We start from the raw sequence: 13,011 nt of genomic DNA, 5'->3' as shown, positions 1-13,011 counted from the left end.
TATATATATATATATATATATATATATATATATATGTCACAACATTACTTTTTTATTTTTTTTTTGCTGCATTTTGGATCAAAGAAATGCAACCTTGGTCAGCAAAAGTATTCCAGCATTTAAAATGAAATGGAATACACTTTATTATCCCCAAGAGGAAATTTGTTTCGGGCTCAAGGTGGGTTTACAATATGTTGGATTCATAAACAATACATACAAAAGTACATAATATTCCCTACAAAACACAAGTACCTATAACATTACCAATCCTTGCATTAATTAGGTAATTCATAATAATATTACTCATAATAATTTCATTATATTGTAGCAGATGTCTTACCAGTGACCTATTACTTTTGGAGGTGTGAAATAGACTTATAGGATCTATCAAAAATGGTACATTTGATGTTTATTTGCTGTGCACTAATGCTAACGGATAGTTTTTGGCAGGTTTTTCAGAGATTAACTATGTTTATTCACTTTGTTTCAAGGGTTTTTCGTGTCTAACCTGTTTGTGTGATTGAGCTATTCATGGGAAACAAGCTCCTGTGGCTCAACATTGCAGAGAAGACCACATGCTGTTATCATCTGATGAAAATTACATTGTCAGTTAACAGCTGCATGTGCATTCGCACACATATCTAAACGTACACACACACGATGTGTGGGACAATCAATAGCGAGCACATGAGCACTGACTAACAGGAGTGATCCTGCTTCAATAATTGCAGGTTAGTCAAGGCTGATTCTCCATGCCTGTGGCGTGACGTGAAAACAGCACTTGGTTGGCCAATATATATTCAGTGAAAAGACTAATCAATGGCGATGTAAAAAGCACAATTACGTGGCAAATTGCGGCATGCATAGCGAAAGAGCCAAATTTCTCCTCCGTATCGATTCTGGTGGCTAGAATGTCAAACAAACAAGCTTGTTTTTGCTGAGAGATCTCTTTCTCAAAGCCTGCTGGACAGTTTTCAAGTAAAGAGCATACTGTTAGTCGATTGTCTCCAATTAAATACAGACAGACTGTCTGTAAGAGTATGTGGGTATCTGCAAGAGTGTGAAATATGATTTTACATGTCAGTAGTGCAAGCAAAACATTATATCCCAGAGGACGCATTTATTGCTTAGAGGTTGCTCTTTCATTGCTCAGGAGACTTAATGGATCTCCCAGTTGCTTTTTATTGAAGTATCAACTGTTTTCTCTCCTAAAATAGATGATTGTCAAATGATACTATTTCTGACAAACAGTGAGAGAGCTATAACTTTAAAGGAATAGTTCACCCAAAAATGAAAATTTATTGACAATTTACTCACACTCCGGCCACCCAAGATGTAGATGAGATTGTTTCTTCATCTGAAAAGATTTGGAGAAATGTATCATTACATCACTTGTTTACCAATGGATCCTCTGCAGTCAATGGGTGCCGTCAGAATGAGAGTACAAACAGCTGATAAAAACATCACAATAATCCACAAGTAATCCACACAACTTCAGTCCATCAGTTTACATCTTGTGAAGCGAAAAGCTGCGTGTTTGCAAGAAACAAATCAATCGTTAAGAAGTTTTAAATTTAAACCGTCGCTTCTCGCCAAAATAATCCATAATAATGCTTCCTCCAGTGAAAAAAGTTGATCTTCTGTTGTCCTCTCACATCAAAATCCACCGTCATATTTGTTTAGAACTTGTTTTGGACTGTTTTCTCTTATAAACGGTGATTGATCTGTGCATATTTCTCTCTTGGTTCAGATGAGACTACTTTTCGTCTAGAGACAACAATATTATATTATTAGAGGACTCATATTTTATCTGGAAGAAATAGTTAAAAATGTCTTAATAATGGATTTTTACTTATTACAAACAATTAGCTGATGGACTGGAGTGGTGTGGATTACTTGTGGATTATTGTGGTGTTTTTATCAGCTGTTTGGACTCTCATTCTGACGGCACCCATTCGCTGCAGAGGATCCATTGGTGATGTAATACTAAATTTCTCCAAATCTGTTCCGATGAAGAAACAAACTCATCTACATCGCGGATGGCCTGAGGGTGAGCAAATTTTCCTTGAATGTGGATGTGATTCCTGTAATGCATCCATGTGTTTGTATGAGTACTCACTGTAAGCATGCGTCTGGATGAGCTGTGGTGTGCTAGCTGGTCCATCGCCAGGTGTGGTAAAGCATAGCACTGCCGTCTCATACCACGTGAACTTTCTTAAATTGCTAACGTAACCATAGTGACGTGACCCGTGGAACTCAGGGGCAATGGTCACCATGGTAATGCATTCCGGACAGTGTTCGGGCCACACCAGCAGCTGTGAGAGAGATACGGAATAACAATAAGACATACACAAAACGTGATTAAAATACACTGCTAGGATTTAATTACGCAAATTCAAATTTATAGTTGCTGTTTTTGTCAGGCATTTAGCCAATCAATCATGCATACACACCCCAGAAGACAATAAACCTGCCAGGCAAATTTAATTGATTTTTTTTACCTCCAACAGAACATGCGTCTCTCTTTCTCTCATACACACAATCAAACACACATTCTCACATCTGTCTCTCTCTACCTTGTATCCCTGGTTGATGCCGTTGATGAACTGCTGGGGGGGTGGTGTCCAGGTGAATTTGATGGTGGTGGAGTTGAGAGCAACAGCATCCACGTCTTGTGGGGGCGCTGTAGGGACTGCAGAGTGGAAGACAATTTAGCACTGAAATATTTTGGTAATGTTCAAACATATTTTTGCAAAGTGTGCTATTAAATTTAACCTAAAAGTTCAAAATGATTTTAATTTTTAATGTGTATACCATGTGGTTTAGAATGGCACATTCATTCATTCATTCATTCATTCATTCATTCATTCGTCTGATTGTTTGTAGAACTTTATCCACAAAATAATTTATCTTAAATTGAATTTATTAAATGCATTTTAATAAACAAGTGAGTGTGTGTGAACAATTGTATTATAAAATTGTTAATAATACTAAAATAATACTATAAAATATTGCTATAATAATACTGCTATAAAATGTAAAACTAAAACTATTAGTTTTCATTTTAGAAAATCATTTTTGTTAATAGTAATAAAGCTGAAATAAAATAAGATGTAAATTTTACATGATAAATTAAAACTTAAAAACCTTTAGCAAAAATTAGAAGTGTTGTAAATAAAATAAGTTGAAGTACTAAAATTGCTTATACATTATTATACATTAATAATAATATACATTAATATGGAGTTTATTGAGGCAAAAGTCGTAGTTAATGGTTTGTTAATAGCGAGAATTGGACCTTAAAATAAAGTATGACCAAAATAAATTAAGGCTAAAAAGGAAAAAAAACTTAAGACAAAACTTAAACCAAATTTAAAATGAAGACTGAAAATATAAAAAATAAATCTTATTCAAAATATTAAGAAATACTGTAAAAGTATAAAAATAATACTAAAATAACACTGCTCGGGATTAGCCAAAGTTTACAGTGCTTAAATACTCTATAAGGCACTTAGTAGGAAGTAAACTAAATACTAATAACTAGAACTGAATATTTGGGCATTGTTTCTTTGTACTAATCTGCTTTTGGACCCGACCAAAAATAAGACAACAGTCAAAAGTCTGGCTCAGCGAGACTATATCCGTTGTGACTACCTGGATTTTGGAATTAAACGCCTTACCCAAACCCCCGTTTCCACACATACGTACTCTATTTTTCAAATTATCGTTCCCAGTGGCACCAATAATCACATACAAATACACATGAACTACAGTTTGTATTCAAAGCCTTTCTTGTAGCCTATCGGTGCTATGCAGCAGGCCTGAGCGGGAAGTGGAAAGAACGAGATCATATTTCCATAAAGACTCAAGGCCGCTTACACTTAATGTGCTTAAGATGGCCCCTTTAAGGTCAGGCCTGGCGAGTTGAGTACAGATTAGCTATCGCTCAATTGGATTGGGCACTCCGATTCGTCCTGCTGCCCTTTTCATTTCAAACACAATCACACAACGGCACAAGGTTACATTAGTGTGTCCGGAAATCTGAACTGGGACATAAAAACCGCCTCTAACCACGTGTACAAAAGCATTTGTTCCAGTCTCTACGAGAAGAAGGCTCTGCGGACACTGGGTCTCTATTAATCTCTGCAGGAGTATCATTACACTGACGTTAAATAATATGAATAATCACAGCAGAAGGATCTCAGAACACCCCCACACTTCCTTGCGTGCGCACACAAATTCACGCACATAAAGCAAATTAGATTAATTAATGGGCTACGGTCAGTGTTTGTCCAGAGTCCATAAATTTACTCTTCATAGAAATAATCTTTCAGATGGCCGATCTGTGCAGTAAAGCCGGCTAATGGATTTTACGGTTCCCATGGTTACTCTAGATCTTTTATGATATCGGTGGCTTAATGAGAAAGACGGTGTTTTGGACCCAAACCTCAAAGATTTGAAACATCAAGGGTTTGCTCCGACTGATGAGGCATTGTGTTTGTGTTTATTTCTGTGTGTGTGTGTGAGGATTGTCTAACCTCCTTGCAGCGTGTACTCAGTGACAGACTGGCTGTATACCCCCAGGCCCGCTCCAGTGTAGGCAGCCACTTGGATCTCATACTGCGTCCAGATGATGAGCTCTCCAATCAGACAATAATTAATCTCTGCACTGGTGATGTTCTTCAGCTGAAACTCACCAGGCAGACCTGCCAATCTGTACCTGAGTGGGAGGGGGAGAGAAAGAGAATCATGTGTTTTTTTTGGAAGTTGATTGTGAACCTTTAACACAAACACACTCACTCGTAATTTCAACTAGATGCATCTTTTGTAGGAAATGAAAGTGGCGCTTACCCATGCACAACTCGCAGCTACGATGCTAGAATATTGTGTTTAAAATATATAATATCAGTTTCAGCACATTGCTATATGGTTGCTAACAGAGCTGGATAGTAACTGACTACATGTAATCTGGATTACGTAATCAGATACCAAAAATTAGGTACTCGTAATTTGATTCAATTACATTTTAAAATACTCGTGATCAGAGGCGGACAGTAGTGAAGTATTTTTACTCTGCTGTAAAATAACTTTTCAAGTGTCTGTACTAGGGGTTGAACGACTTCTGATTTTTTTAAGTCGACTTTTATGTGATGAAAGTCGAGTCGAAGTCGACTAGTCGCTGATGACGTCATTAATGAACAAATAAGTCTGGAGCTGTGATAAACACCTTGTGCACAGCTATGGCATAGGACACAGCACTGCCCACATGGCTGTTGCTCCTATAACAGCACACTTTTATCAGTTATTTTGTCTTTGGGTCGTTATATTTCTCACAGATTTCTACTCGTTCTAAATCAGATACAGAAAAATCAGATGAAATGATGATCAGCGGTAGCTGAGAGCTAACTAAACTAAAGATTACATTAATATGAATGCATTAGTGAGAGCGATTGCGTGTGTGAATTAATTCTACCTGGCAGCGTCTCTCTACTAGTAGTGAAGCTGTGGAATTTAGTTATTAAGAAATATATGCTTGAACTTTTCAGTTTCTAAGCTATTTTATTGAGAAATCACAGAACAGTGTTGACAATAAATTTCCGACCTGAATGACTCTGTGCGAGTGATGTACACGCTACTGTCTGAAGCCTATGTGTGTACGTTACAGTGCAGCAGCGCATTAGATTAGAACGGCGATTAACTTACCTGTACAATAAGTTGTTTAAAACGTGCATTCTTCCGTTCAATTTCGAGCATCCAGTAATATAATCACACAGAGTATGCATTTATTTGTCATTTGAACTGTTTGGAAATGGAGCGTAAATGTGGAAGTCCTTCAAAGATTTCTTATCCTGTTTCTTATCCAAGCTTAAAGCGTCATGGCAGAGCACTGAAGTCGACTAGTCGACTAGTCGGTGCAACCCCTAGTCTGTACTTTATCAGTGTTTTTCTTTAGAAAACGTTTACTTCAAAACATTCCAAAGCATAATATTGTACTTTTTACTGCACTAAGTTTCATATTAAATATCATTTAATACTTAATCAAGTAAGAAATCTAGTACTTTCTTACTTTTACTCAAGTAAAAGTAATTCAAAGTTTTACTTGAGTACAAAAAAAATACTACATTTTTAATGTTCTTAAGTATTAAAGGTAAAAAAACAACAACTTTTATTTATGAAATATAGTGCAGTAAAAAGTATGACATTATGCTTTAGAATGTAGTCAAGTAAAAGTTTTCCAAAGAAAACCACTCTGATAAAGTACAGATACTTTTTTTATTTACTTGAGTAAAGTAAAAATACGTCACTACTGTCCATCTCTGCTCGTGATTAGACTAGTTACTTTTTTATTGATTACATGATTACATATTATTCACACAGCAGCAATAAATTATTTATAATTATTCCTTTTTTTTCATCTTTTTAATGTTCCTTTCTTAAATAGCCTACTGCTTATATACATTCAGAAAGTCTTCGGTTTTGAAGGTGGCTACATGGCATTTCACAGTTTGGCAAACCGTAACGAAATGTTTAATGCACTTCATGTTGTTAATTACAGTGAATGGAATATATTTTCTGATTCTTTGTACTTTTATATCAATACGGTACAAGATTATCCTATTTAAATCAATGTGATAAATGAGTAGGGTCAAAAGTAATCTAAAAGTAATCAAAAAGTAGTCAAAAAGTAATCAAAATGTAATGGATTACGTTACTAACTACAATTTTTATTATGTAATTTGGAATCAGTAATGGACCACAATTTGTAAGTAATCTCCCCAGCTCTGAACAAAAGTAGCTTGTCTACAATTCATTTCATCTACTACTGAATACATGTAATTTGAAAATCTGGTGGAAAAACCAGGTCATTCCATCTTAAAGGGATAGTCCACACAAAAATGACTCCGTCGAATTGATCCAAACCTGTATGCATTTCCGACTCCCAGAAATCTGTTTCTTGTTTCAGTTTTCAATTACATATAATTTATTTTTTGTCCATACAATGGACATCAATGGGAACTGAAAATGTTTGGTTACCAGCATTCTTCAAAATAGATTTTTGTGTTCCACAGAAGAAAGTAAGTTGTACACGTTTGGAATGAAATGAGGGTGAGAAAACGATGACAGAAATTTCATTTTGTGTGGACTTTCCCTTTAAAGTCGTAATGTAATGGAAGTAGCAACATCTTGTACATATGAGTGTAATGGATTAGTGAAAAAAAAAAGTAGGGCGGGGTCTACTTTTTCATTAGTTGTTAACAGTACACACAGATGAATCATTCAGAGTAAGATCAATAGCATGCATTTAGAAAATAGATGAATTTTTCTGAATGTCCATTTCATGCCGACTTTATGGGAGTTAAGGTTTTTTTGCAAATCTCTAAGAGCTTTAACCAGCTAAAAGGTAAACCTTAGCTCCAGTAGCTGGTAGTCTATCTGATCAAGTATTCAGAACAGCTTGGATGACAAGCTAGACACTATGTAAAACCATTTTTACTATGTAAAACGCTATTTAAGCCATTTTTGTATATTTCGTAAATCAAAAAAATCCATTGTCTATTATCAATAATGTAACTTTGTATGAAGCACAACTTAAACAAAAGTCACTTTCAAACCAATCAGTTTTCTGTTGGTCAACGTGGCGAATTTAAATGTCCAGCTGATGTGTAATCTTCGTGGGGAAAACTTTTGCAGGGTTCCTACTGTAAATGTACAGTGAATGCAGTAAATGTGACCATGCCTTTAAGCTGTGCTGTTGCGTTACCACTATACCAAAATGTAAAGACATTTTTATTGCATTAAAATTCAATATTGTGTACAAAAGAGTGTGTATAGAGATCTATTTTATACAAATTCTAAATTTCTGAAGCCATACATGAAAGCATACCTGAGCACATAGCCCCTCAGGACTCCATTGAGCTGTGGTTCAGGGGGCGGCTGCCATTGTACCATGATGCTCTGGTTGGTACGGCCACTAGCCACAATGTTTTTTGGAGGCGCGCTGGGTGGTTCCTCACGCAGCATTAGCCTGAGAGATAACATCATGAGAATCACATCATAAAAGAGAAATATTTAGACCCTGGAGTCTTATCTGGGAGTTTCTCCCAGAGGCATCGATAGTTACTAAAAGTTTCCTTGGGAGCTTATCCATTAGTCCTGGAGAGATTGAAATGGATCTTTCTGGTTTGTGCGAAAGGTCTTTTATAGTGCAGGAGTAACTGAGAACTGACCCTGCTGGGGTAAACAGGGTTCGCTGGAATAACCTGAACTTGACCCGGCTCTTTAAAAGTCCAAAACAACACTGGAAAAACAACTTTCTGACCAAACTGAGGAGTCATCACCAAGTACATTTTCACCTTCCGCCTGTTGAATAAACTGCTTTTCAAAAGTTTTATCATTTTTGAAATAAATGAATACTTTTATTCAACAAGGATGCATTAAATTGATCAAAAGTGATAGTAATGTTAATTGTACAAAATAAATCGATTTCAAATAAATGATGTTCTTTTGAACTTTCTTTTCATTATAAGTTCTGTTTCTTGAGCAGTTTTCTTTTTGGCTCAGTAAGAAGCTCACAAAGACGCTGAAAAAATGTATTCAAACTGAAAAAAAAAAAAAAATATATATATATATATATAATAATAATTAAAAATATTACAATTTTTTTAATCAAATAACTGCAGCCATGGTGAGCATAAGAGACTTCTTTCAAAAACATTAAACAATGTTACTGACTCCAAACCTTAGAACAGTAGTGCATGTTTGCAGTTTAATGAAAATGACTGCCTTTAAAAATGCACATTCTGCATCCGGTCACAGAAATGTACTTAATAAAGCCTAGAAAGGCTATTGTTTGGTTCCCAAATCTGGTTACAAAGAGTTAAACAGGCGAAAATGTGAACCCTTGTGGCATTTTTAGTTGACAGCCAACAATGAATATAGAGAAACCATGGCTAGTGCTGACAAACCCCTAATTCAACTCCTCTTGTTTCCTGTGATGTATATCATTTTTTTACCAAACCAAACGGGAACAAATAAAGCATTAAAATGTAAACAAGTGAGCATTTCAGTATTTCAGCACATACCATATCCAAACAATATCAAAAATGATACATCAGCAATTCAATGCTAAATCTGTTAGTTTGACCTCATTAGTGTAAATCAATGAACTCTTTAATTTCTCAGTTAGATCAATACCATAGGCTTTAGCTCTCTAAGTCTGTCTGCAGGATTCTGGAGACTGTAGATCCCTAGAGCAGGCGATAAACAATCCTTCGCTCTAATCTGCGGTTTAAAGGTTATTAGCTTGATTAAGTGAGCAAGGCCTAAAGTGCCTCAAGCAAGCAATCTCGTAGGAAAGTTGCTAAGTCTGATTGATGTTTTGTCAAATAAACAATAATCATACTAAACCAATTTAAAAGGCTTAGAAGCAGTTATTTTAGTCTATCACTTTGTTTCTTTTGGGGTGGGTTGGGGTTGGATTGGGTATTGAGGAGATTTCTATTGTATTGTTTTTGTCATTACTGTGCATGGCATTAATTGTTGTTTATAAATTAAATGCAAATAAAAATGCTAAGTGCTGAGTGGCGCATTGAGTTTGCTTTTGTTAAATTCAACACAAATCATAATCATACTAAACCAATTTAAAAGGCTTAGAAGCAGTTATTTTAGTCTATCACTTTGTTTCTTTTGGGGTGGGTTGGGGTTGGATTGGGTATTGAGGAGATTTCTATTGTATTGTTTTTGTCATTACTGTGCATGGCATTAATTGTGGTTTATAAATTAAATTAAAATGCTAAGTGCTGAGTGGCTCATTGAGTTTGCTTTTGTTAAATTCAACACAAATCAGTAAAAAAGTTAAGTTTGACATTGACATTGTTTGCGGTGTGCCAATTATGGACATACTTCTAGACATGAAACAGTCCTGATTGGAGCACATATTGTGTGCGTAATTATACTCTTCCTTTGATGGTACTTTGCCAAAAAAATGAATAAGAAGAATAAAAGAAATAGAGATTTAAATTTTTCATATAACTGATGATGATCCTGACATTAATTGGAAACGAGGCCAAAGCAGATAGGTGCTCAAATTTTAATAAGTGCCCTCTCCATCAATATTTGATTTTTTGTGTTTCTGTTCGTCTTCATCTTCTCCGTCTCACTCTCCACAGTCTTTTCCTCTTGTTTTAACTGAGTGTTTTAAATTAAACATTCAGTTTGAAAGATACGTGGTTATACACATAAAGCTGGTGATTTTAATTGCATTTAAACACTACTTTTGAATCAGCTAAAATATGTAAAACACATACAGGACATTTTGTTTTTGTAAATTAAAACTGAGTTTTGTCTGCTAAGTTAAAAGTAAAATAACAATGAAATTGGTTGTTTTTATACCAGACATGGGTCCAAAATTCTGTTTTAGACATCAGGACTAAGAGTAAATACGTTGAGAAAATTAATGGTCCCACTTTATGTCAGGTGGATGTAACTACTATACTTACATCAAAAAATAAGTTCAATGTATTTATTGTGTTCATATTGTATTGTAAAACACTTTTGCTGCTATTGAGGTGGGATGTGGGTATAAGGTTAGGGACAGGTTTGGTGGTATGGGTAGGTTTAAGGGTGGGTTAAGGTGTAAGGGATGGGTCAACTGTGTAATTATAAATGTAATTACAGAAATTAATTACAGATATAATTTCATGCATATATTTTTTTAATTATAAGCACAATGTAAAAAAAATGTATGTACACAATAAGTGCATTGTATAAAATTATTAATTTAAATGTAAGTACAGTAGTTAAGACCACCTAATGTAAAGCAGGACTAATTACATTGTACAATACCTGTTTTTTCATGAGGTCAGTTAAGCTGTTAGCAAGCTCACATTAGTTATTGTACTGTCTTCTTTGACAGAGTTTCTATAATTGCACCAGTAAGTTTGCTTAATGGATTCTGCATGTTGCAAATCTGTTTAAAATGTTGTTAACAAGCCCAGACATGGTTTACTTACTTGCTGAGATATTGCATATTACGCTGATGTCAATAGTACAGTTACAGATAAATCAGTGCACATTGCATCCATCCAAAAGAACAAAATAAAGTGTGTGAACAAGAATGAACAAGAACGAATACAGTCAACAGCTCTCACTGCGTGACAACTGATAAAATGTCAAAGTTGAGCCTAAAGTACTGTAATTATGGCTGACAATTAATACAATTTGATAAACTGACTGATTACATAAAATGCTGACTAAATAATCAAATCACACTTATCACACAATCATATATAGAGACTCTCCAGTCTGCAGTTTCACATGATCCTTCAGAAATATATATATATATATATATATATATATATATGTATATGTTTCCAATTCAGCACCAATTAAACCTGAGCAGCTGAGCATTTCACAAAGTCATTATGAGAGAAAAGGGAGTCTCTGACTCAACTGGTACTATTGAATATAAACTGGCAATGTTGGTTTAATAGAGACTTGCTTCAAATAAAAGCTAAGCTGAGAACTAGGAAACAGCATGACAAGCTTTTTTAACATGTCCTTGATGATTGAGCAGGCCCTTCTTCCTGCCGTTTAGCAAAGAGTGCTTGGCATGTGCATTAGCTTTATGCCTGTGGCTTGAAAAATAGCCATTTGAACTTTTTGAAAGTTCTTTAAGCGATTTGATTCGATTTGGAATGCAGTCATTGTGATGTGTGCCAATTTATGAGCGAATAAAAATTCACAAAACAAAATAGAGAGCACAAAATGCAGTAGCCTCTGCATGTGCTAAAGTGTCCTTCCCTCCAGCCAAGTTTCTATTTGACATTCTTTCACCGTGTGGAATTGGCTTTGAGAAATGCTATTTCTCACACCTTCATAGTGTTCCTGGATATGGGTTTTTTTTTCTGCCCGTGTCATAATGGCTCACAATCAGAGCCAGTGATGAAAGCTCTCATGTAATTCAATTACAATCAGCCTTTCTTTTGATAGGGTTCAAATCTTGTCCTCACATATAATAACATTCTCTCTAACTGATTGAGGTTGTGTGTGTGTGTGTTGAACACACAAAAATGGCAAGAGTTGGCGAAAATTACCAGTTCCAATCTGTTTGACTGGCTATGTAACTTACTACAGTCAAAATTCAAAGGACTTTGAGTTTGTTGGAAACAAAGTTTAGCTTGTTAGCATGGCCAAGTTACTGTAACATCTGCAGTTCCATGACATTGTCAGACAAGGTCTGTTTCCCTTCCTCAATGCCTGATCAAAATCATTTATCGTGATATCTTGTTCTAGCTTATCAATAAAGCTTTTCTTAAACATTTTCCAATATGCTAAGCTAGTAGGCTATGATGCCTGTGACTGTTTACCTGTTGGTCTCAGTGCTGTACTGTCCACGTCCCACCTGATTGACAGCACACACTCTGAACTGGTACGTTCTTGCTGGCGTTAGACCAATTACTAGCAAACTAGTTAGTGCTGGACTAACATCATCCATGTAGACCTTCCATGGAGAATCTGTCAAGAACAACAATCAGACAAAACTAAGTTTCTTAACATCTTAACATACTATTGAACAGGTCACATACCATACAGTACATTACAATGTTCATATGGAAAATAATGCATGAAAAATAACGTAATGCATTGCAATATTGCGTTACTTACTACATGAAAAAGCAACTAATTGCATTACGTAGTTACTTTTAATGGAAACTAATGCATTATTTTACTTTTGTGTTACTTTTTGTCATCTGGGCTGGGCTTGCTTATTTGTTTTTTAATAACAAAAAACCCAAAAGTTATATTTTTGGCAACTGTAAGGGTATTTTCACACCAAAAATGAAACGAATAAGCCTCAGCCTGAAAGAAGTGCCTCTGCCTATGCACCTGTCACGGAATCGGGTGTGTGGAGGCAGGCAGGACGACGAGGACTACAAGGATTCCAATAATGACATTTATTGTAGACACAACAAGGCAGGTTCAGGTAGGTGATACACCACTCGGGGTAAC

The 13,011-nt window shown here is 35.5% G+C and overlaps 1 protein-coding gene across 1 annotated transcript in view; it reads right to left on the bottom strand.

The window, feature by feature from the left end:
* Positions 1-13,011, bottom strand: part of LOC107692681 (protein sidekick-1-like) — a 231,304-nt gene that overhangs the window by 54,111 nt on the left and 164,182 nt on the right. The window contains exons 16-20 of the mRNA XM_016491846.1: positions 12,369-12,516; positions 7,886-8,026; positions 4,539-4,720; positions 2,577-2,692; positions 2,120-2,315 (exon numbers count right to left, since the gene is read on the bottom strand). Of these exons, the coding sequence (XP_016347332.1) occupies positions 2,120-2,315; positions 2,577-2,692; positions 4,539-4,720; positions 7,886-8,026; positions 12,369-12,516 (783 nt within the window). The remainder of the gene's footprint in view (positions 1-2,119; positions 2,316-2,576; positions 2,693-4,538; positions 4,721-7,885; positions 8,027-12,368; positions 12,517-13,011) is intronic.

Source organism: Sinocyclocheilus anshuiensis, unplaced genomic scaffold, assembly GCF_001515605.1.
Source record: "Sinocyclocheilus anshuiensis isolate Anshui unplaced genomic scaffold, SAMN03320099.WGS_v1.1 scaffold50, whole genome shotgun sequence".
Classification (NCBI taxonomy): domain Eukaryota; kingdom Metazoa; phylum Chordata; class Actinopteri; order Cypriniformes; family Cyprinidae; genus Sinocyclocheilus; species Sinocyclocheilus anshuiensis.
This window is presented reverse-complemented; position numbering and strand designations above follow the sequence as displayed.